Below are 25,463 nucleotides of genomic sequence, written 5' to 3'. Positions count from 1 at the left end.
TGGATTCTGTATTCAATTGGGCTTTGCATAGAAATGACACACATCTTCTATTATCATTTGCACTGCTTGGTCTCTTGGCTTCACTTGGTAAAAATAAAAATGTGTATAGCTATGTACTTGGATGACTTTGTTAGAGGATTTGTCACTTAAATGGATGACTGGACACACACACACACACACACACACACACACACAAACTAAATGGTTTGTGATCAGGTATATAAAGGAAACTTCCACGGAGTTTGTCAATGACACCCTTCTCTGATGCTTTTGCCATCAGTTGTGAGGTGGGTAATTCCTGTGTCCAGGAAATAGGTCAACTGCCTATTCTGGATGGGGTAACATTTCCTATGAAGAAGCAGGTATGCATTCGGGGTGTATGTGTGCTCCTTTATCCATCACTGGGTGACACAAGGGATTTCTGTTTCCAGGAGTGCTTTTTACCACCTCTATCACCCTTCCTGGACCAAGACAGTGTGACCACAGCAGGCCATGCAAGGACTGCTTACTGTAACACACTTTATGTGAAGCCACCTTTGTATCTGGTCTGGAAGCATCAACTAGTGTAGAATGCAGCAGCCTGACTGTTCACATGAGCGGGATTCCTAGCAACATGTTATCCCACTGCTGAAAAAGCTACACTGGTTGCTGATTTGCAACAGGGCCAGGTTCAAGTTAATTGTGTTAATTCACAAACCCTAAACAACTTAGACCCAAAGCAGTTCAAAGTCTGATTCCTTATACTCTACCTAGGTCACTTTGATCCTCTGATGAAGCACTTCTGGTGGTTCCCCATGTCACTGAGGTTTAACTGGCCCTTACTAGGAAATGAGCCTTTTGTGTGACAGGCAGACAACCCTGTGCAGTGTCCATCTAGCAAATGTCTGGCAGGAACCATCTCTCCCTTCCTTCACATTTCTTCGGAAAACTTTTTTGTTTAGACAAGCCTCTACAACATGATTTTTTAAAATTACGATAAGTATTTATGGATGTTATAAGTGATAGTTTTATGGAAATCTTTGTTTAATCTTTTTCTTATGGTGTATACCGCCTTGCTACATTTGTATGGAAGTACAGATTATAAATTCATAAATAAAAATTATTCACTTGATGACAGGAACATCAAGCAATAACGGGTATGCCCAAATCTGCCATTTCAGCACCACACACAGTGCTTTCATATCACCACAAACCTGATTGTTCAAAGTCACTTCATGTAGTAAAGCTGCGGGTGATAAGTGTACAGTAGTCAAGTTTAGAGACACTGCATGCCTGGACCACCCTTGTGTCATTTAACTTTGATGGCATCAAAACCATTAAGAGTGATTCAATTAAAATACTAAATATTTAGGGCTGGATACAGAGAAGAGTGAGCATAACTCCAACTTCACAACAGGGCTTCCATGGATCCAGAGGGTTGGTGGATCATATGGAGTGGTATGGACTGGGGTTTCAGAGGCTGGAATAATTTGATGGGGCTATCTTACAAATGTAGAAGTGATTTTCCATTTGCAGAACACATACCTGGATCAAAGTTTTAAAATTATTATGAAACACAGGAGTATAAGAAGCTGCCTTATACTGAATCAGACCATTGGACAACCTAGTTTAGTATGATCTACATTTACTGACATCAGTTCTCTAGGATTTCAGGCAGGGAGTCTCTCCCAGCCTTACCTGGAGACACCGGGGATTAAACTGGGGACTTTCTGCATGCAATGCAGATGCTCTGTCACTGAGCCACACCCTTACCCATAGCCAGTGTCTAGCCTTAAAGTTTTATTTAATGTAAGGCAGGGGTCAGCAAACTTTTTCAGCAGGTGGCTGGTCCACTGTCCCTCAGACCTTGTGGCGGGCCGGCCTATATTTTGGAAAAAAAATATATGAACAAATTCCTATGCTCCACAAATAACCCAGAGATGCATTTTAAATAAAAGCACACATTCTACTCTTGTAAAAACATACTGATCCGAGGGTCGGATTTAGAAGGCAATTGGGCCAGATCTGGCCCCCGGGCCTTAGTTTGCCTACCCATGATCTAGTTTAAAGAAAAAATGGAGCTTAGTATAGTTACCTGTTCCAACTTGGTCCTATATTACTTACAATTGCTACATTACATCATATCTACAATTCTTGGGCCTATCTATAAAATGTAATTAATCCAAAAATTATACCCAGATGCTTTCACTCTGGCAATCAGAGCTAGATGAATGACGGCTTTGTATGCAAAATGTGCCAATCCAAAATATATCTAGTTTCAGCAAACAACTTTTTCCTGTTTAAATGTTTATGTTTTTAAGTTAGCCAATGATATTCTGCTCCCCACAAAAAAAGAAACCTGTCTCTTCTATGCTTCAAGTACCCAGCTGCCACACAATTTATATCTCTTTCCTTTCCTCTTTGTTTTTCAGCCATTTTCCCTGAATGTCAAAGTCAATTTAGTGCATTTCACTTTGCTGAATAAATCAGAGGCGAAATCCTTGCTAAAAGTGAAAATTTGATTTGCTAAAAGGAGCTTAGGGCAACTATTAATCAATATATCCAGAGTGTCAAAGCTAAGGCCATGATAGGCATGCATTCATTTGGAGATTGGTTGAGGCAGATAAAGGAGGGGGATGTAGTGCAATCACCAGTTTGTGTGTATGAGAGAGAGCATGGACTCACAGATGTGGGTGATTTGGGGAAAAGATAAGAGAAAATGTTGACTTCAAAGGAGGGGGAAAACACCACCACAACAGTACATATAAGAAACTCTGGAGGCAAACAAGTATTTTACAAAGAATATGCAAGTCTCATTCTAACTATTGAACATTACTGAAAGATTTGAATGTTTTAACTTACAAATCCATCAATAACATTATTTTACACAATCAGATTTCTGATTGGCTGCGAGTCCTGGAAGACCTGCTCCTTGCCTTGAAGTCTATTTTTACCTGACCTGGGAGGGCAGGACCCTGACTGACTCCATCTACAAAACCTGAGGCTGGGTTGGGGTATTGTTTGGGTATTGGTAGGATTGCCCTATTTTAAAAAAATGTTCAAAATTGTTTTTAACTGCTTTTAAACTTGTGGGTTTCTAAATTTGGGGGTTTTGTTGTTTCTTTAAATCAAAGGATGTTAAATGTGCCTAGGAAGAGAGGATTGCAGTGGTTCTGAGCAAGGGGAAGTATGGGGTAGGGCAGGCTGGGTAAGGGGCACAGGCAGTTAGTGACTGAGCCATGTACCAAGCCCTCCTCCAATCTGGGGAACTGTGGTTGTCCTATCAGCCAGTCCTCAGGTCTGTGGATGCTGTTGCTGAATGCCAGGTCAGCTCTGAGTAAGACCTTCATCATACATGATCTGATTATGGATGAGAAGAGCAATCTGGTCTGTATCACTGAGAACTGGGTGGGTGAGCAGGGTGGAGTTGGTCTCACCCAGCTGTGCCCATTTGGGTACACGGTTCAGCATCAGGGCAGACTTTAAAGGTTGAAGAGGGGGGAGTGCTCTTGACTATAGAAATTTTCTCTCTCTCCAGGCTTTCTGTCCAGTTGTGGGGAATCTAGAGTGTGTTTTCCTAGCATTGGGCAATCGGAACAGATTAGGGATTCTGCTGGTTTACTGCTGGCCTCAATACCCAGACGTCCCCTTCTCTAAGCTGACAGAGCTAGTCTCAAAGGCGGTTTTGAGGACTTCCAGACTGATGATTCTGGGGGACTTCAACATCCATACTAATGAGTGTGGGGATCGGGAATGTAATACCCATGCAAATCATTGCCTATACTTTGTTGCCTCCAGCAGAGCTTTTCCAGGTAGTGAGGAGCCTCTTGTATAGTTTGGCCTGAAGGAGGTGGTGGAACCAAAGTTAGCTTGCTGTGACTTGTTTGTAACGCAATTTTGAGGGTAAATGTTTGCATTCACCAGGATATTGACTCCACAGTTAGAGCAGATGAAGCTCAAGGGGTGTCCAGAGCACTGTCTAGTCCTGTTGTGTTGGATGGGTTTCAGTTAGGAATGCTTGAGGAGGTTGAAAAGGTGTTTGGATTGGTTAGGATGGGTGACCACTTGTGCTGTGGACCCTTGCCCCTCTTGGATGATAAAAACTAGCAGGGAGAGGATACCTGGTTGATTAATGCCTCCCTACATGAGGGGGTGGTCCTTGTTTGCTTGAAGAAACCACCCTCCCTGGATTCAGAAAATCTAACTATCATCCAGTTGCCAATCTCCCCTTCTTGGACAAGGTTCTTGAGCAGGTGGTTGTGGACAAAATCCAGGTGCTCTTGGAGGAAACAGTTTTTCTAGATCCATTTCAGTCAGGGTTTAAGCCCGGTTTTGGCACAGAAACTGCTTTGGTCACCCTATATTATGATTCTGTCAGCAGAAAGGAAGGGAAAATGTGTCTCCTGTTAATTCTCCCTGACCACGGTATCATTCCGGAGTGGTTGTCCTAGTCAGGAGTGGGTGGCACCACTTTGTGGTGGCTCTGGTCCTCCTTGGATGGTCATTTCCAGAGGGTGATGGTGTGGGGAGTCTTCTTTGGCCTCTGGAGCCTTCAACCGGGAGGTTCGATTTTATCCCCTATGCTGTTTAACAGCTAAGTGGGGCCATCCATAATTTTGAAATATATTGTCAGCAATATGCTGATGACACACTGCTCGAATTCTCCTCTATATCTGTAGATGTGGCAGTGGATGTGCTATACTATTGTTTTGCTTCAGTAATGAGTGAGAGCCCACAAACTGAAGCTCAATCCAGATAAGACTGAGGCACTGTTAGTGAGTCGTACCCTAGACAGGGTGGATGGAAGGCTACTTGCTCTTGATGGGGTTGCACTCCCTCTGAAGGAGCAGGCATGTAGCTTGGGTGTACTTCAGGATCATTTGCTGTTGCTTGAGGCTCAGGTGGCCTCAGGGGTGCAGAGTGCCTTCCATCAACTTTGGCTGGTGGCCCAGCTGCACCCTTAGCTGGACAGGGATAGCCTAACTTCTGTCATCAATGCTCGGGTAATCTCTAGTTTAGATTACTACAACGTGTTATACATAGGAATGCGTCTTAAGAAATTTCAGCTGGTGCAGAATTCAGTGGCTAGGTGTTCACCCAAGGAAGATGGTTTGAGTACATTACTTCAATCCTGGCCTGACTGCACTGGCTGCCAATTAGTTTTTTGGGCCCAAATCAAAGTGCTGGTTTTGACCTATAAAGCCTTAAATGGCTCAGAACTGCAATAGCTCAAAGACCACCTCTCCCGATATGAACTGATATAGACCCTGCAATCATCATCTGAAGCCTTTCTTTGTGTGCCTCTTGTGTGGTCTGGTTGCCAAACGAGAACAGGCCTTTTCTGTAGTGACTCTCCATTTGTGGAATGCACTCCCCAGAGAGGCTCACCTGACACCTTCATTACATATCTTTAAGCGCCAAGTGAAAACATTTCCCTATAACCAGGCCTTGGTTGATTAACATTCTACGGCCTTTTGAATGTTTGTGGGAGTAGGAGTTATTGGTTTATTTTTATTTTATTATGTATTTTGTGCTCTCATTTTGTATATTTAGGTTGTGAACTGCCCTGTGATAGTTGGATGAAGGGCAGTATACAAATGTAGTAAATCATCATCATCCACTATATTCCAATTTCATTTTAAAAAATCAGAGCAGTGTTCAACAATTCTATCCACAATAAAAACCACATTAAAAACTAAAATCACAAATCAATCAGCTAACTATTACTGGAACGCCCCCCCCCCCAATTCCCTGCATAAGCATGGCAGAATAGAAAAAATTGCAGTGGTGCTCCCTATTCCACAGGACTGGACTGACACTAGTGAAGGTTCAGATTTGTGTTGACATCACATGAGCCTCACCAACAAGACTCCGACAAATTATCTTAGTGATTCACCTTGAGACATAAGGGTTCAGACAGGCCGTGAGGTGCGCTGGACCTAGTTGTTAAGGGCATTGTAAATTAATACAAATTAATCTGGCTCAATAGTAGATGCAGATGTCCTAACAATGCCATTACATACTGTCAGCTATCTGCTACCACCCACAGTCTGGAGCTTCCAAACCAGGCTCAAGGGCAGGTTCATTTAGAGCGTATTGCAGTAATCTAGCCACAAGGCTACCAGTGCATGGGCTACAATTGTATCCCTGTTCAGGGTATGGCTGTAGCTCGTTAAACAGATAAAGCTGGTAGAAGACGCTTGGGCCTCTGGTAACAAAAGTGTATCTAGGATAGGCTTACCAGTCGTCCCTGGTTCCCGGGGACAGCCCCCGAATTCACCAATCTTCCCCAGACAAAATTCCTCCCCGGAATGTCCCTGAATTTCAATTAACTTCCCTTTATGCCTATGGACTTCCGGCGAGGAAACATGACTGTCTCTTTAAATTTTGCTGTTTTCTGCTGGCCTGTCAGGCTTGCGGCAGCGCAGCTATGGTGGGGTCTCAAGTAGGTGACCTTCCCTTTGTTATGAGGATGCCTGTGTTTCTTGCTTTGCCGCCAGCCTCCCAGTCCCTGTTTCGCATTGGTGGAGTATGTATTCGCGGCTGCTTCTCTGCAGCAGGAAGGTAAGCCAAGACGGGTTCTCCATGGGCAGTGATTTAGGCATCACTTGCTGAGGTTGGAGCTCGGGCTCGGGCTCAGCCTCCGGGTGGTGTTTGGGCAGCTGCGGCAGCTGCTCAGCTTTGCCATTGTGCTCCTCGACTTGCAAGTGGCGGTTCAGCTTGTTGGCCAGCTTGCTGGTGGCCATCACAGCCGAGAGGTGAGAAGGAGATGAGCTGACACAGCCCGAGTGCGCCTCCTCTCACTTGCTCGCTGCCTGCTCCTCCCCGGGCCTGCAGAAGACGCCCAGACAGGCGGGCAGGGCAGCAGCAGGACGAGGGGGGTTCTGCTAATGCTTATTCCTGAGTAAGCCTGTAGGGGATCTCAGTGCAAGGAGGGAGAGGGTGGGAAGCATGGTTAGCGCACCAAGAAAGGAAGGCCGCACAACAGAGGAGACTACAGAAGAGAAGATATTACTTCTTCTTTTTTTAAATAACCATTTCTCTCTCTCTTTTTTTAAAAAAAATCTATATATACCACACAGAGATAGATCTATCTATCTATCTATCTATCTATCTATCTATCTATCTATCATCTTCTGTATCTGTGTGTTGGTTTATTTGTTGGTTTGTTTGTTTAAAGTGTCCCCGGATTCATTGAAAAAAATCTGGTCACCTTAATCTAGGAATATCCCCAAACTACGTAGCTGCTCCGTCAGAGGGAGTGTGACTCCATCCAGAACAACTTGGCTATTTTAACAACCAAAACCAAAGAGCCTCCATCTTCCCTGCCTAGTGAGATCAAGCAGGAGCCTTCAATGCATTCTTTTTGGCACCTGCTAAAAACATACCCAGAGGCTTAGAAAGTTGATGTGTATTTTAACCTGTTTTAGTATTTTAACTTTTTGTATGTTTTAAACTATTGTTGTGAATCTTTTCTTGAAAATTTTCTTGTTTCATCTTTTTGTGAACCACTTTGAGGTTTGTTTGTTTTTACAATCAAGTGGCGTACGAATTTTATGAAATAACAACAACATTTAAATACAGCTTATTGGCCCTCATCTAATCCACCACCGTGTTCACATCAGCAAACGGATGAAAACTTCCTCCCAATGTTCTAAGGAACACTCCCAACTACAATCTTATTTTCTCCCTGATGCGTTTTCCAGGTGACCCTCTAGAACTTCTCTTTTGTGGGGTCACAAGCATACAAATATGTTCTTTCAAGATAGCTTACCTGCTTCCTTGCAGGTACACAAATGAAACTCACTGTACCTAGTATGTCAGATTTTAAGATATGCAATGCAAATTTCCACATCTTTAAAATGCCACAATACTTTGTACAACTTATTTTTCAACTTTATGTCTCAAAAGTGCTTGCTGTCTTTCAATTAATTATAAGTCCCTCTCTATATATCTAGTACCTCTTTGGGCAACCTAAATGTACCAGCAGGCAATGCTAGACAAGTAATAATTGCATAATAGGTACATCTGAAAGCACTTGATGGCAATTGGTTTTATTTTACAACATAAAAAGGTGGGTTTTTTGTTTTGTTTTTTGGAAGAATAATCCAGATTCAATGTTTTTGTACAAATTAAAATTAATTTTAAGTGTAAAACATTGCAAGGACTTTGGTCTAACTTGATGAGTTTTGTGTCTGCAAAAAACGACAGAGAACATTTTGTCTCTTAAGCTTCCTGTTATGCACATTTAAAGAGCTTAATGTTTCCTGCTTCCACTTAGTAAAAGGAGAGCATTGCGCATTTTTGCAGAATGCCAATGAGACAGTTGCATTACAGAAACAATGCCTAAGTGACTTTGAAAATGTGGTCAGACATCAGCAGAATCTCATCTCATGGAAAAAAATGGGCTTTATACTTTTAAGATGACCGAAAGCAAAACTTACCATGTTCAAAACGCAACACACAATAAAACTAACATACGCTTTCAGTATCTAAGTTAGGCTCTGTACATCTTACTCACAGATTTATCTACTAATGTAAGCATTGTCTCATTGGAAACAACACAGCCTTCCTAAATACCTGTAGTATTTTACTAACAAAGTTACAGTACATAGGAATATTTTAATCTGACACAAAGAACAACAATAGATCTGACTGCTAGGCTGATAATCTTCTTATCACACCCTGTGAAACCTAGCTCTAATATTTGACAGTGTGAGCTTCCATTACTCGGCAACCCATTCTATAAAGGCCAACAATGGAGAAAGAATGAAGTGGAGTGTGGAAGAACCTCCATATCTACATAAAAGAGATTAGAGGCGACAGCGTTCCATTTTACAGCTCAATCATATTGTGTTAGCATGCGCTTATCCGAGCGCGGATGAAATTGAAAGAGAAATAAAAAAGAGTCAGGCAGATAGGAACCAGAAAAGCGAGGCATGAGCAATTTCCAAGGATATAAAAGGATGCTAATGGTGGGGCCCTGTCATTCTTAAAAAGGGCTATTAGGGCACCATCATCTGTTCTTGTGCCTTTACGCTCCTGTAACTAAAGTCAAGAATTTCCTAATACCATTGTGATCATTTTCTTCTACAGATAAGATGCGGTCATGTTTCACAACAACACTTTTCATTTGTTTGATTTATTAATGCAAGTAGACTAATTCTATTTACTGATAAAGCCTTTCAATCCATATATAAAGGTGTGTGTGTGTTTCCTTTCTGGAAAAGGTATGTTTCTGCTCAGTTCTGTATCTTTTTGTTCACTAGAAAAAAGCTAGAGCAGCACGGTAGTATTAATGGAATTTAAGTGGGCACCAAAAAAATGATAATCATTCAAGGGATTGATGCAAAATTTTAAGAAATTACTCCAAAATTAAGAAATGAGAGGAAATGGTGACAGAATACAGAATAAAGAAGTGTTTCTTCTATTTTTTTTTTAAAAAAATCAAATTTTCTTGATTAGCTGTAAAATTAAATTTATCTGCATGAGAAAATTGATCAATTTTTAGATAAAACAACAAATTGAATATGCTTCTAATATGCTTTGGACATTTACTGGTTCCAAATTATGCTCAGAAAAATCTCCTTAGGTTGCAATCCTATACCCATTTATCTGGGTGTCAGCTCCACTGAACTCAATGGGACTCACTTTTGAATAGACATGTATAGAACCATGTGTTAAAAATTCTATACCTTTAGAAACTAAGTTTAAGGAACTATAGGAGAGCCATGATTGCAAAGTCAAACATGATGACTGCCATTAACATAAATTGCTCTAGCAGTACTGCCCTCTTCTACTTTTCAGTACCAATACATAGATAGAAAGGGAAAATGGAAAGCTGTCATTAAAGCATTAAAGGAGGTGAAGATGCACACATTTGGCAAAGTTATCCTTTTCCTGAATAATAAGATGGTTGGAACTAATTTTATTTTATTTGTAATAACCTGGAGAATTATTCTGAAATGATCACGTCTACATTTGCTTAAATGACTCCATAATGGACATTAAGATAAATAAATAATAACTATACTATGTTTTTTTAAAAAATATTATCTATATTTATTTTATTAATTTAGAAAATATGTATCCTGCCTCTTGGTTACAAGATCTCCCACAATGGCAATGTATGCAATGCAATGTATGCAATAAAAATATGCTGGTACTCAAAGTTTCAATAAAATACATAAATAAAGTTAAAATGTAGATACTCAAATTCTACATCATTAAAAATTGAAGTTGAGAGCACCAGTTTTTGCATCTTGCCCTTATGCATTCAGTATTTTGGTGACTTACGTCCAACCAATAAGTGAAAATTTTAACAAACTTTGCATTCAAAAAGGGCTACCAGAAGGTTCTGTACTCAATTCAATCTCTTATCTCCTTCTAGCCAAGTGAACACCAGTATGTATATTTAGCTAATAGGTTTAATATACCACCATAAGCCGGGTTTTGAATTTGCCTCTGACCATGGGCCTGCTGTTGAAGTATTCCTCAATAGCTCACAATTGGTTCAGATTCCTGGTCTGTAATTTAAAATGCCAGTCTTTAAGCATCCAACAGCTTTCCCTGCTAACTGCAGGCACTGAACCATTGTTTTCTCTCCCTCTAGATTGCCTGGTTTCTTCCATACCCACAAGCAAACCTATGTCATGTATTCACAACACAAATAAAACTGATAAAATATATTTGGCAATCTCCATGATGCGTTATTGACCGACTTCTAGGGCAAATGCCCCCATATTGGTAAGACTGATGTAGGCATTGTCCAGAGATGAAACTCAAACTCACCTATTTAACTAGCTTTGACTTAATCTGGGGTGCTTTATTAGCAACCAGTGTAAGACAAAGTAGCTAGTATAATACAGAGTGATGTTTAAATTAGTTTACAATTTGCTTGGGCTCATCTAGACCTGCTCTGAACAAAGCCATTCAGAAATGTCAGCTGTGTTCCTAACCACTGTAACAAATTGTTGCCTGAACGCTGCACACCTAATGACTTCAAATTAGCTTCACTGCGATATTGCCTGACAGTTCGTTACGACTGTTAGTAACATAGCTGGCGTATCATGACCAATAAATTGGTTTCAGTGTGGGCTGGGAAAGGGACTTCCATCAATTTGATTAAAGAAATTACTGTAGCATTCAAAGCATAAAGACAAACTAGTTTAAGGAGACAGAAATAAGTTAACTGTACCAGAAAAACATTGCTCATGATTCAAAAGCTCGTTTATAAGCCATTTGTGATGCAAACTCTGAACAACTAAATTTCTTCTGTGAAGAAAATGCGGAGTGCTTCAGAACGTGTGTTACTGTCCTCCTTTCTAAGCAAATTATGATTTAGATGTGTATTGATAGTTGTTTATTATTTGGTTTTGAGAAGTAATTAGAATCATTCAGGATTGTGCCTTGCATTGTTCAAATTCACTGGAAGAGACAGTGCCTGATCCAAAGTGTTAAGCTAGCATTAAGGAGAGCAGTAAAAAAAAAAAGAAGTCTCAGAAGCTATTTTATGTTCTTTGTCAAATCCTCTTGAAATCTTCACAACTCATGTGGCTACTCTGAAACAGTTAGGCCTATCCACACACTGGAGGGGGGTGGAGGGAAGCATCTGTGCACATATTCTTAGCAAAGTGAGTAACAATGCCAAATAAGCAGGCACTGTGCGTATTTCTCGTCTGAATGCCCAATCCAACAGCCTGTGGAGAATAGCCTTCAGTTCCTCAAACCAAGGAGCTGATCATGGTGTCACAAATCATCTCCTAGGTTGCTACAGAGATTATAGAAGGAGGAGGAGGACCATGTGTGCCACCTTGAGCTCCTTGGCCAAAAAGGTGGGATATGAACACAATAAATAAATAAATTGCTGCTTCACTCCTGGTAGCAAGATGTATTGGGCCAACCCTGAAGACAAGGAAGGTTGTTAAAGGAGGAAGTGCTAAATATTTATTTGAAAAAATCAAAGCACTGGTTGCAGATCATACTGGTCATGTAATCTAGAACTGTTATGTTGTCTGCAGACATTAAAGTATACCTGTACTCATGGTTCATGGCTGCCTACAGTGTCAGCTGCTTTAGGACACAGGTGTGCCAACACAAATTCAAACCAAGTGAAATGGGGTAGGTGTGGGAAGGTGCGCGTGTGGTGGAAGGCACAATTTCACTGAACCCAAAGAAAGCTTGTTTGATATGTAGAGACTCCTTCCAAAATGTTATTTCCAGTTACTGTTGCCTGAGGCAAGACGTATAAGCAAAAGACAAAATTCTCTTGTTTATTTTCTGTGGAATGTGGGCAGCATGTGGAAATATTAAACCAACACAGTTTTCACACAAGTGCTTTATGACCATTAAGACTCCTTTGGATGTGCATGTCACAAAGGACTTTAACCTACATGCTTTGCTAAGGTAGAACCAGAAGAAATAAAACCCTGCCTCCAGGGGTGCAATTCACAGGGACCAAGGTGGGCCCAGAATATAATGCTAGTTTAAAGGAAAGGCGGCATAACTAGTCATTATTACCTTGTGGTCCCCGCATTTAATGTCCTAAATGTATTATTTTCTTATTTAACCTTTTATGTAATGGTTTTTAACAGATAGAAATCTCATAAGATATACTTGTTTATAGAGTCTGTACCTGGAATATGTTTAGCCCATCCAATGATGACCACCAGCTCTCTGTCTGCCAGGTCACAAAGAGTGGTGAGGGCCTTGATGTCACTGTCTGGCACAGTGGGGTCGGGCATGGCATAGATCTTCTCTGGTTCAGCCACCAGCAAATGAGAGACAATCTTGTTATCTGTGAATATAGATCAGAACATATGTTAATACTAATCACTGTATTTTCCATGACTCCACTTAAGAATCTAGTTCAGCTCCCTGCAACACAGGAATCTTTCACCCAACATGAAGCTCGAACCCACAACCCTGAGATCATGAGTCTCATGCTCTACCAACTGAGCTATCAACAAATATTAAGTTTTGGGCTGTATAACATTTGCTATGTCACTGCTAGTCTGGGGATATAGCCCCTATCTACCAGAATGGGTGGGAATGTTATTTACTTCAATGGGATCAGGTGTGAACATATAAATCTATATATACCACTCATGAGACCCAGTGTGAGGTTGTGAAGTATAGGGTGGGAGAAACCAAGGTTCAAATTGTCACTTAGTGTTCAGGTGTTTTCAGAAACTGCATTCAATGGCTATAAAACCTGAGGAAATTCATTCTAAGATTTTTCTTTAAATGTTCTATTGTATAATTTATCCGGGAGTTCTTATCTATTTCTGTCTCTTAGACTGAAAGTTGATGTGGGACAGAGGCTGGAACAGAGATTGTTTAAACTGTTTGACCATTCTAGTTAATGTAGATTATGTATTCAAATCACAGAGGAGGGAAATTCAAAAGCTGATCTGGTATTACAGTACTTAGCAACAGGCCTAGTCATATGCTCATTGTTTCATAAGAACTACTAAAGCTACACCAACAAACAAAATCCCCCCAACATTCTACTATTCTCAGACTAATTAATGGGTATTATTTATCTCATCTTTAGAAATACTAAAGCAGTTTTAGTATTTCTTGATAAACAGTTTTCAGTGATGATGTCAAACTGTTGGCTGCAGTGCACGTGCACACATACACACAGACACACAGACACAGACACACACTCACACTCCTCCATTAATTCACTGTTTTATTACCCATGGTTGCTTCCTATAACAAAATTACCAAACAAGCAAGTAAATATTTTCACAACTTTTCTTAAATATTTCTTTTCTTTAAGTCCAAGGTTTGTCTAGTATTAGTAATAAAATGTATGCAGACAGAGGAGACGTGAGTTGCTTGGATTTTGAAATATAGTAACTATTTTAACAAATTTGTTGAAGTGCCAAAGACTCACCAAGTTAATTATTTTTAAAAAAGCATGGATGAGAGCAGCATATTTAGGGATGGGGTGGTAGAAAATGAAATATTTTCTATTTTTCCCTTAAACATTTCCCTTTGTGCAGTGATTCAGGATGCTGTACAGTTTAATTTAAGGTTCACAGAGTTTTCATACCCATTGTTCTGACAACATGACAAGACCTGTAGGCAGACCACTGGGTTGTGGTGAAAAGAAAGGAAATAATAATAAAAAAATGTGTGTTGTGAACATTTCCTAATCTCTATTATTTCGCTATGGGGGGAAAGCATTGTCAGTATTGAAAGTACAAATCCAGGGGCATTCTGAATGTGCTCAGGAAGCCTCATCAGTTAGAATAGCCACAAGCATGGTTCCTAGGTAAATCTTATTTAACGTTTCCCTAATTAGAATCAATAAAACCCAATTTTCATTCCACTGCCTTTGTTGTGCTCAGACTATCTGTCAGAACCCAGAAAATCTCCCTGGCTACTTCTTTAGTCAAAGTGATTTCACTGTTTCACTCTTGACACTTGCTGGGATGGATGCAAAAGAACCAAAAAGAAGTTATGCTATATGTGTTTCTTACAGGATGAACTAAGAAAAATGATCAGGGAGCCATTCAATAAATATCTAAATAAAGGATTGCATGTGAGGACCGGAAGCTAGTTTATCGTGAGCAATAGAATCCACTAAAATGTGTTTCATTAAATTCTTGCATGTTGTGTAATATCTCAGTGATTTTGGCTAGGCACAGGGAAGTCAATTCACTGAAAAGTTATACTACATAGTTCCCTTTGAAGTGAATGGGAGCTGTGAAAGAGCAGAGTAGTATTCTTGTACAGTGCCTGTTCATTTTAATGGGGCATTCCCAAGATGGCTTACTGGTGGATTGCACCCTTCCAATTCTTCACTATTTCAGCTGGGACACATTAACCTATGTCTGTGATAAAAAGGCTTAATTGTGAGTGCATGTGCCGAGCTGTCAGCAATTGAACTCAATGGCACAATATAAAACAAATGAAAAGCTGGCAATCTGTGCATCCAGAAAATCTAAACCTCTAATGAAATTAAGCATTAGAGTTTATTGAATTTTATTGTATTATCAGAAAGTTTTTATTATAATGCGCAAAATCTGCTTAATGCAACCCTAGATTGTATTTACAGAGTGGTGGAACAGCTTATCCAGACTGTGTGGAAGATGCCAGATTGGACAATTGAAGGTATAATCAGCATAATGTTTTTTGGAAAGGCAAAAGGAAACGATGCCATATGTTCACTTAAGCTTTAATTTTATGTAAAACTGGTTTCTTTTCCCTTTGACATAGCTAAAATGCCCTTTTGCTTACAGTTCAAACTCTGTTTATTTGCTTTCCAGGTCTCCATATGCTCATGCGTAATGCACACAGTAGTGTCCCCTACTGGGGAATGGGAGGTGAAAAACAACATACTGCTTTTTCTTTAATACACAAGCAGGTAAGTGCCATCAGGGTAATCCTTGGAGCCTTTTATTACTCTTGTCCAAAGTGAAGGCTCTTGTAGCCTGGAGGCTTCTGCCACTGCTTAGACACCAAAACAGCTATTTTGAAAGTGACATACAAAAGAATTCACAAGTGCTGTTAGCTGCTAATTCTTGTTTTTGTAGACTACCCAACTTGTTTCTTCGAGAATTAACAGCTTCTGCATGATTTGTACAAATGGCTTTATAAGCCTTTAGCTTATCAAACTGTATCTTGTTCTTTCTTTTAATATCAGCTGCATATGAGAACATTAACACCCTTCCTATGCATGTTGTAGGTGTAGCACTTTCCTGCTTTAATCTAATACTAGTAGTGTGTCAGCCTTCTATTGCTATAAATTAATGAGGCTCCTAATGTATTTTCATTGGGAGGTTGAGCAGTCAAACTCATTTAGTTAGTGAAAACTGCAAAAATCACTTTCTTGTAAAATCTGAGACTAGAAGCTTCAATGAACTAATGATCACAGCATGAGCTGTTTTATGTACCACTGAAAATAAAGATCACCTGTAAATGTAAAATTTGCACTGCATAAATTGTGCATTAGCAAGCTCTCACCCTTAAAAGAGTCTTTTCTTGACTCTTCAGAGAAAGGATACGGATGATATGAATAGTTTACAAAATCATCATTGATAAGGAACATAATGCATATGATTCGTTTTGGATGCTTCTTGCTTTACTGGGGTGCAGCCTCATGTATACATACCAAGGAAAAAACCACCAACTGATTTACTTACATGGCTTTTTGGCTGGCTGAACTAGCTGAGGATTCAGGTATGGGCTGTTTTCTGCATCTATTCTGCGCTTGTACTTCTGACGACCTCCACGTACTCTGTCTAGGCGCACTCCTGAAGGTGAGACAAAAAAAGAAAGGTGTGTTTAAAACATTTGGAAGAAAATATCTTATGGAATGATGAAACTTTCCAATAAAACAGTAAAAGTTCAAGATTGTTTGAAATTGAAAGAAGTGAAAGAAATGGGCACAGCATAAAATTCAACAACTTCAGCTTTACACAAGTTCAAAAGTATTAGGAAATATTCCTGCTATTTCTGGTATTGAGGCATAAGTGCTTACATTTATACAGGTAAAACAGCACTACCCATATCAAATCAGTATGTTGGGGAAGCCCCGGTATTTCTAGAAGTACAAAAATCTGGAAATGGGGTGCTAAGAAAGAGAGGACTCGATGCAGAATGTGTGTGTTCAGTGATCATAAAATGCTGGCTAGAATGGTGTGTCACAGAAAGCAAGGTGGAAGCAGAAATGGAACAATGTGTCCCGCAGGAGTGCATGGCTAATTTTTTAGAACACTAAGCAACAAACACTTCACACTGCAACATTTTGTTGCAAGCCCCACTTATATTCACAGGACCATTCTTACCATGAAATCAGCAAAAAAATCAGTGCAATACAGCAAAACAAAACAATCACAATAAAACCAGCAATGAAGCAGCAGTTAAAATTAACAGGCAGAACTTTAAAGCCTGTAAGCATTTTAAAAAATATTTATCCGACACCAAAAAGATAACAGAGTGGGTGCCAGGCAAGCCTCCCTAGTTAGGAAGCCCAATAACCAGGGTGCCATCACTGAAAATGTTCTCTTCCTCGCTTCAGGTCAGATGTTGGACACCTAAAGGACAGCCTTCACCAATGATCTCAGCACATGGGCTGGGGGGTAGGGGATATCTTGGTGTATGCAGTATTAAGGGAGGAGCAGTACCTCTTTTGGAAGACGGTCAGATGTTGGACACCTAAAGGACAGCCTTCACCAATGATCTCAGCACATGGGCTGGGGGGTAGGGGATATCTTGGTGTATGGAGTATTAAGGGAGGAGCAGTACCTCTTTTGGAAGACATGTTGTGCTCCCTTTTGGGAATTTTCCATTCCGCCTTTAGTTACAGACATGGAACTGTTACATGTCACATGTCTGTTTACATTCCAGAACTTCCGCAGTGTTCTTTTGCTTTTGCTTTTCTCTCTCTCAGAAGAGATGGAAAAGAGAGACATGTTTCTTTGTCCTGATTTATGTTTAATAAATCCGTAGTTTGTTAGTATGTCTCCACAAGCCTCAAGCCTCTTTCATTGCGCAGTTTGCTCTGCTAAGTAAAGTGTGCCCATGTCAGCAGACTTGGGTCACTGATTTATGTCGCACCAGAGGTCGAGGGATCTTCACAGCGTGATGGCTGAAAGGAGATGATCTGGGTAGCTCATTCACCCTGGTCCCCACAATGCACTCAGCCCTCACCTGTGGCACCTAGAAGCTATCAGCATATGACAGTGGCCACGTCCCAGGAAACAGCTTTGACTGGCCGACTAAACAAGGTGAGAGTACCCAATAGCACTTAAACCCTTGGTGAATTAGGGACTTGCCTATCCCCTGCATGCAAAGACAGGCTCCAGCAGATTGAGCAGATGAGACTAATAGTGAGTCCAATGGCCAGGAAGGCTTTTTTTCTGCAGGTGCTATAGAGGAAATGAGGGGCAGATGGTGCTCATTAACCAGTGAAGATAGCTCATCTAGGAGAAAGAAAAGTCTGAACTTAAACTTTTTCTGCCTTGTGGCTATACTCATTTCTGAAAAAGGACCAACAGTCAGGAAAACTGCACTGCTGAAAACCTTGTCTTGAGAGAGCTTTATAGACTGCAGCAAGCAGATGAAGCAATGGGCAGAACACTAGCAAGAGCTGTACTCCCTGGAAAACATGGTCTCCAACACAGCAATTGACAGCATCCAGATTCTGCCTGTCTTGGAAGAACTGGGTATTCCTCCCTCCCTTGATGAGCTGAAAAATGCCATCATCTTTCAGGCATGTGGTTAAGCCCCAGGACAGGACAGAATCCCAACAGTACTGAAAGCTTGCCTCAATTCCTCCCTCATGACACACGTCTACGGCCTTCTCTTGCAGTGTTGGGAAAAAGGATCCATGCCACAAGATATGCACAACCTCAGCATTTGGAGCCTCTATAAGGTGACTGTGATTATTCTAACAACTACCATGGGATCACCATGCTTAGCACTGCACCTTGTTGTTCTCAACAGACTGCAGTCACTTGCTGACAGGGTCTATCCTGGGTCGCAATGTGGTTTTAGAGCTCAGAGGTCAACAGTCAACATGATTTTCTCACTGCGCCAACTGCAAGAGAAATGCCAAGAGCAGAGGCCCTCCTTGTAGATTGCCTTCATAGGCCTGGTGAAGGCCTTTGACCTCATCAGCCGAAAAGGACTCTTCACACTGTTCCACAAGATGGAATGCCCATCACAACATGATCATGTCCTCCCATGAGGACATGCACACCACTGCCCAGGAAGATGGGTCTCCTCAGACGCCTTCCATACAAAAAGCAGCGTGAAGCAGCAATGTGTTCTTGCTCAAACTCTCGTTGGCCTATTTTAATCCCTGTTGCTCTCGCATGCCTTCAGTTCAACTGAAGACGGTATGTACATCCATGTAAGGAGTGATGGGGGTCCATGAGATGTTGTTTGCAGATAACACAGCCTTGACAGCACACTCTGAGGAAGCTCTACATAGACTCATCAAATGTTTTGCCCAATCCTCCATGGAGTTCGGCCTCACCATCAGCCTGATGAAGACCAATATCCATAGCTGTCACCGTTTCCCGTTTTTTAAGGGAAATTCCCTTATTCCGAATAGAATCCCCCGCAAGAAAAGGGTCAGGATGTCAATAGCATTCCATGCATCAGCACTGATGACCACTCACTTGAGGTGGTAGACAATTCTGTCTACCCAGGCTCTATCATAACTAGCAAATTTTCCATTGACACTGAGAGAGAGAATCATATTGACAAGGCCGCTGTGGCAATAGCTTGTCTCACCTTTCCAAAAGGGTAGGGTAGAATGTGATGATAACACCCAATACCAATATGAGGGTCTACCAGACTTGTGTGCTGAGCACACTGCTCTATGGAAGTGAGTCATGGGCAACTTACACCCACCAAAAGTGATGCCTCAATGCCTTCTATATGCGCTGTGTCAGGAAGATTTTTGACGTCACATGGCTGGACAGCATTTCAAATCAAGGTGTGCTCTCCCAAACTCACATTCCCAGCATGTTGTCACTTCTGTCTCAGTGATGTCTACTCTGGCTTCATCATGTCCACAGAATGGAAGATGGCAGGATCCCCAAGGATGTGCTCTATGGAAGCTGGCTGCAGGCACTAGGCCTGCTGGCAGACTAACTCTGCATCCACAAACATGACATGAAGGCTTGCAACATTAACCCCACCATATGGAAATCCTTTTCAGAAGACAGACAGGTTGTGTATCCACAGCAGTGACCAGAGGAAGAATGTCTGCTGAAAGGAACACAGAGGGAAGAAACTCCATGGTGCACCTGTAGCAGCAATACTGGACGCCTTTATCTATCCCACCTGCAATAAAGCATGTCTCTCCTGTACTGGTCTCTACAGCCACAGCAAGCCCTGTAGCTCTCCAACAGTTTGACTTTATACCTGAAGGCATACTCTCCTGAGACAGATGGATGCCAGCAACAAAACCTAGGCATCAAGCAGTGTATGGCTTTGAATATAAAATAATGTAGGGCTTTATAGATAAGCACCAGCTCTTTGGATTGGACTCGAAAATGGGCTGCAGACCAATGCAGCTCTATTAAGTACTGTTGCGGTGTCCAGTCCCAAACAGTAGCCTAGTGGTTCTATTCTGAACTAACTTCAGTTTCTGGAGCCCTCTTCCAAAGTAGCCCCACAGATGATGTATTAAATTAGTCAATCCTTGATGTTAAGGGAGCATGAATTGCCTCGCTGTTCACAGAAGGCACAGCTGGTGCACCAGCTTTAGCTGATGAAAGACATTCCATCCCACAGAGGCCACTTGGGCCTCCAGTGACAAAGATGCAAACTAGACTGTAAACCTGATCCATTACTCAAAGAAATGGGTACAAGACAGTTTTATTGATAAGGCAGTTTGCATATTTCCCAAGGCGTTTCAAACATAAATATTCTTCCTCTCTAGGTAACACCAGAAGCATATCCAAAAGGGTGTGTCAATGTTGCTCAATAGTGACGAACTTGATACAGTGGTACCTCGGGTTACATACGCTTCAGGTTACACACGCTTCAGGTTACAGAAATAGTGCTTCAGGTTAAGAACTTTGCTTCAGGATGAGAACAGAAATCGTGCTCCAGCGGCGCAATGGCAGCAGGAGGCCCCATTAGTTAAAGTGGTGCTTCAGGTTAAGAACAGTTTCAGGTTAAGTAAGGATCTCCGGAACAAATTAAGTACTTAACCCACTGTACTAACGAAGCTGTGCTGATGTGAACTACGGTGTGTGTGTGTGTGTGTGTGTGTGTGTGTGTGTGTGTAAAGCTGTGAAATGTATCAGAGGACACGCAACTTCATTGTACAGTACTATAAATGGGTAATGTAAACACACTAAGACCCACATGTTGTATATATTTACAAGAATGCCAAGCAGGTTGAATAAACATACATTTATCTAAATGAGGCAACTTTTTTCAATCTTATTTGGATAACAAACTATGCAGCATTATTTCGTAATCTGCACGGCTCAGGTGGATTATTGTATTGGGTCCACACAAATTAGATCTTAATTCCACAGAAGGAAAAACAGTTGCTTATATAAAAATCAAGTTACACCCTGGTTTTATTACCTACCGTACTTACAACACTGCAATTCACACTAGAAAAAAACTGTGTGAAGAAAAACAAAAACATGGACTTTTAAATTTACAGGAGCCTGTTGGCCATGCTAAATAGGTCTGAAATTATTCAGTTGTACATTGGTAGTCACAATACAGAAAAAAAGTAATCTAGAGATGCAAAATGCAAGTCCATTAGCCAGGCTTTTTTTAAAAAAAACAGAATCCTAAGTCATCAAAAAAGATAAAAGCTATGGCTCACATTAAAGCTTTCCTGCTCTACTGCTGAATTAACAATTAGCAAGGGAAGTCAGTTTTTGTCTCCTGATAGCTATCTGCAATCTGAAGCATATTACTGAGTATAGCATAGGAAACCTTAAAAAGCACCGACTCTCTTGTCTTCAGCTTACACTTGTATATAAGGAATGCAATTGATAGTTCAAAGAAAGAACGTAAGAACACAAAAAAGCCTGCCAATGACCCAATGACCCAATTAGTCCAGCATCCTGTTCTCCCAGTGGCCAACTAGATGCCTAATATATTTATAACAGGAAAATAATAATGGCCAGGATCCAAAGAACTTTAGAACTAGCATCAAGTTCTTCCCCACCCACCTCACACCCATGGCAAATTACTATTGAAAGTGAGAGGAGTTTCTAAAGTAGTTTGTGATACAGCATGGGGATCAGCTGTTCAATGAAAAGTAAGATAAAAGCCAGCACAAGAGCCTTGAGTAAGTTTAAGCAGCTCTCTGGATCCAGGCCAAGGTGTCTGAAATATAGTGGGGGGAAACAGAACGTCTGCATCAAAAGGTTATGGCTACTCATGGCTGGAGAAAATGTACCGTATTTTTCCCTCTATAACACGCAGATTTTTTTCTCCTAAAAAGGAAGGGGAAATGTCTGTGCGTGTTATAGAGCGAATGTGTGGTCCCTGGAGCCGAAAAATCAGGCAAAAATCAGGCAAAAAATCAAATCGCGGCGCTGCACGGAGAAGCGAAACCTGAAAAGAGGAAGTGGCTGCTTTCCTGCATTCTGCCTCAGGGTCTTACTGCCCACCCTCCTCTGTTTCGTTGCTGTGTTTGCTGGAACAAAGAGCAGGGAAAGCCCCTCCCCTCCAGGCAAGCAGAGGGGAATTCCTCTCTGTGCTGCTGGGGGAGAGAGGGGGGAAGGGAGAGAGAGAGGGGGGAGGGGGAGGGAGAGAGAGGGGGAGGGGGAGAGAGAGGGGGAGGGGGAGAGAGAGGGGGAGGGAGGGAGAGGGAGAGGGAGAGGGAGAGGGAGAGGGAGAGAGAGAGAGAGAGAGAGAGAGAGAGAGAGAGAGATGGCTGGCTTGGGTGGGGGGAAACTTTTGCCTTTCTTTCCTCCCTCCCTTTAAATCCCTCTCCTGCATTCTTAGCCAGCTGCTTCTCTGCACACCCCTCTCATGTCCCTTCTTTGTTTTTCCTTCGCTCCCCACTTAAAATGTGGTTACAAAGCATAGATCCACATGGATCTTCAGGATCTTTGCATTGGGTCACCCCAAATTCACCATCAGATCACATAGCATGTCCATGGCTACAGCCTGCAACAAAAAAATCACGCACCCACTGTTGCCTGGGGCTGCAATGGTGCAAAAATGTGGTTACAAAGCATGGATCCACAGGGATTCTCAGGATCTTTGCATTGGGTCACCCCAAATTCAACATCAGATCACATAGCATGTCCATGGCTACAGCCTGCACCAAAAAAATCACGCACCCACTGTTGCCTGGGGCTGCAATGGTGCAAAAACGTGGTTACAAAGCATGGATCCACAGGGATTCTCAGGATTTTTGCATTGGGTCACCCCAAATTCACCATCAGATCACATGTCTGTGGCCACAGCATGAAGCCCAAAAATGATACATCCACTGTTTCATTCAGAATGTTTTTTCCCTTGTTTTCCTCCTCTAAAAACGATGTGCGTGTTATGGTCAGGTGCGTGTTATAGAGCAAAAAATACGGTAACTAACGTTTGTACATCAGGGTCTACACATACTCCATATACTAATTAGTTAAGGATAGATTTGATCTGAAATGCATCTAATAAGCACACTTGGACCAGCTTATCATAGATTATTTACTTATTTGCTTTATGTAAAACTGCACTTTATCTCAACAGATTCCAGGGTGGTGTACAAGTGATTTGAATAAAAATATTAATACCAGATACAAATACAGTACCATGAACCATAAGCAAACAATAAATTTTCTTGCAGGCAAACACACCCAACCTTTCCAGTCCAAAGAGATTGCTGTTCTGCACATGTTTCAAAAAGTTGGGAGCATGTGAAGCTTGGTGCTCTAATCTGTACCATTTACAAATACAAATTAGATCACACATAACAGGTGACACATTTTAATTGAATGTCTTCTGTCTGCAATTCAGACAAAAGGTGAATGGAAATAAATGAGTCTGGCAAGGCAGCCCTTGAGCCTTACCCAATATCTCATTATTATTATTTTCAATGGCTATCTATAAAACTGATGCTGACAAGCTTTGAACCTTTTATTTCTGCTCAAGACTAGGTGAATGTTTTAATACAAAAGAGAAAGGACATCTAACAATGTTGCATTAAACATGGAACAGTGTCATTATCACCTCTTCAGTGTAATCAAAGTAAACCCACTATTCATGGCCTTTAAAACAGCTGATTCAGAGTGTACCAAGGACCAAAATTTGCATCTAACTGAATCTAACAAAGAAAGCATGAATATGATTTTAAGTTTATAGTTTAGCCCCAACCTCTGATTAAAACAGGTCACATTTCTGGTTAAGATTGTCTCCCAAGTTCAAAACCATTTCTGATTGGCTTGTTTAAAATATCATTGACTCCAAGATTATATCTTTGACTCCAAAATTATAGCAGATCTTTGCCACCAAGTAAGCAATCTTAATTAATCCTGTATGAAAAGGCAGAAAGGAGACTGCAATTCAGAGCAGTTTATTTGTTGCAAATGCATTGCAGATAACAGTAAATAAGCCAATCCTAATGGTCTGGTTTAGCATGACCATGCTTCAGGACCATACTCCAGCTCAAGGGGCATGCAGTACACGGCTGACCATTTATCAAACCCCGTGGAGCCTTCTTTCCCGAAGTCTTGCATACAGCATTGCATAGGTGCAGAGAATCCTAAATTCTAGCACTGAAACATGACTTTTTTCATTATGCAGGAATAGCAACATTAGCCTTGTGGGACTACTGTACAAAAGGAATTTGTCATCTCCTAGCCAATTCTCAGCTTCAAGTAATTCAATACATAATGGAAAACACATTTCAAAGCAGCACTTTTAACAGTAAAAGAGGAGTAATGATTTAGGGTCAAGCCTTTCAAATATCATCAGTGAATAAAAGACACAAAAATCAGTTTTGACTTGGAGGAATGTATATGGGATGCTTGACATAGCATCTGCAAAAACTGAATAAAAATCAAAATCCAAGACCTGGATCACTCAGATGTAATGTTTCTCAGTTCTAGTCCAGTAATATTCAGATCTATAAACTATAAGTTCAATCAGGTGCAGCAGACTACATAAATAAGTAGTTCCCTGGTTTTTCACAGGTTGGCCACTATGAGAACAGGATGCTGGACTAGATAGTCCATTGGCCTGATCCACCAGGCTATTCCTATGTCAAGAAGATGGAGGAACAACAACAAGGTAGCTACTTTCTCCACAGCACAAGTCAGCTAAGCAAGGCCCTTATGCTAATCCCTGTGTGTAGTGCAATTTGGTGAGAGAACAGCACATACATGGAGTATCAAAAGCAAACTGTATGGACTGAAAGAGTGCACTTGGGCCTTCAATCAGAGCCCTACTGTCAGCACAGACTCACCTACATGAAGTCCGCAATCCACTTCCTCTATTGGTCAGGGATTCCATCCCAATTAAACTACACATTCAGAACAACCATGTGGTACCGCTTCAGCTTGCAGGACAATCATATGTTAGAATGTGCTTCCATATAAAGAAGGGACGCGGGTGGCGCTGTGGTCTAAACCACAGAGCCTAGGGCTTGCCGATCAGAAGGTTGGCAATTCGAAACGACAAGAAAGAAGATTCCACCTAAACATTAGGAAGAACTTCCTGACAGTAAGAGCTGTTCGACAGTGGAATTTGCTGCCAAGGAGTGTGGTGGAGTCTCCTTCTTTGGAGGTCTTTAAGCAGAGGCTTGACAACCAAATGTCAGGAGTGCTCTGATGGTGTTTCCTGCTTGGCAGGGGGTTGGACTCGATGGCCCTTGTGGTCTCTTCCAACTCTATGATTCTATGATTCTATGATTATGAATCCCTGCGACAGGGTGAGCTCCCGTTGCTCGGTCCAAACTCCTGCCCACCTAGCAGTTCAAAAGCACGTCAAAGTGCAAGTAGATAAATAGGCACTACTCCGGCGGGAAGGTAAACAGA

General features: G+C 41.3%; 1 protein-coding gene across 21 annotated transcripts in view; it reads right to left on the bottom strand.

Moving 5' to 3' along the window:
• The window catches only part of ESRRG (estrogen related receptor gamma), a 478,583-nt gene that overhangs the window by 48,591 nt on the left and 404,529 nt on the right, over positions 1-25,463 (bottom strand). For all 21 annotated transcript variants that reach the window (XM_081854814.1, XM_081854806.1, XM_081854810.1 and 18 more), the window contains 2 exons: positions 16,137-16,247; positions 12,614-12,775 (listed from right to left, as the gene is read on the bottom strand). In XM_081854814.1, coding sequence (XP_081710940.1) covers positions 12,614-12,775; positions 16,137-16,247 — 273 coding nt within the window. The remainder of the gene's footprint in view (positions 1-12,613; positions 12,776-16,136; positions 16,248-25,463) is intronic.

This window comes from Podarcis erhardii (assembly GCF_964252035.2).
Source record: "Podarcis erhardii genome assembly, chromosome: 3".
NCBI classification, from domain to species: domain Eukaryota; kingdom Metazoa; phylum Chordata; class Lepidosauria; order Squamata; family Lacertidae; genus Podarcis; species Podarcis erhardii.
The sequence above is the reverse complement of the archived record's forward strand: the minus strand, read 5'-3'. Positions and strand labels throughout refer to the sequence as shown.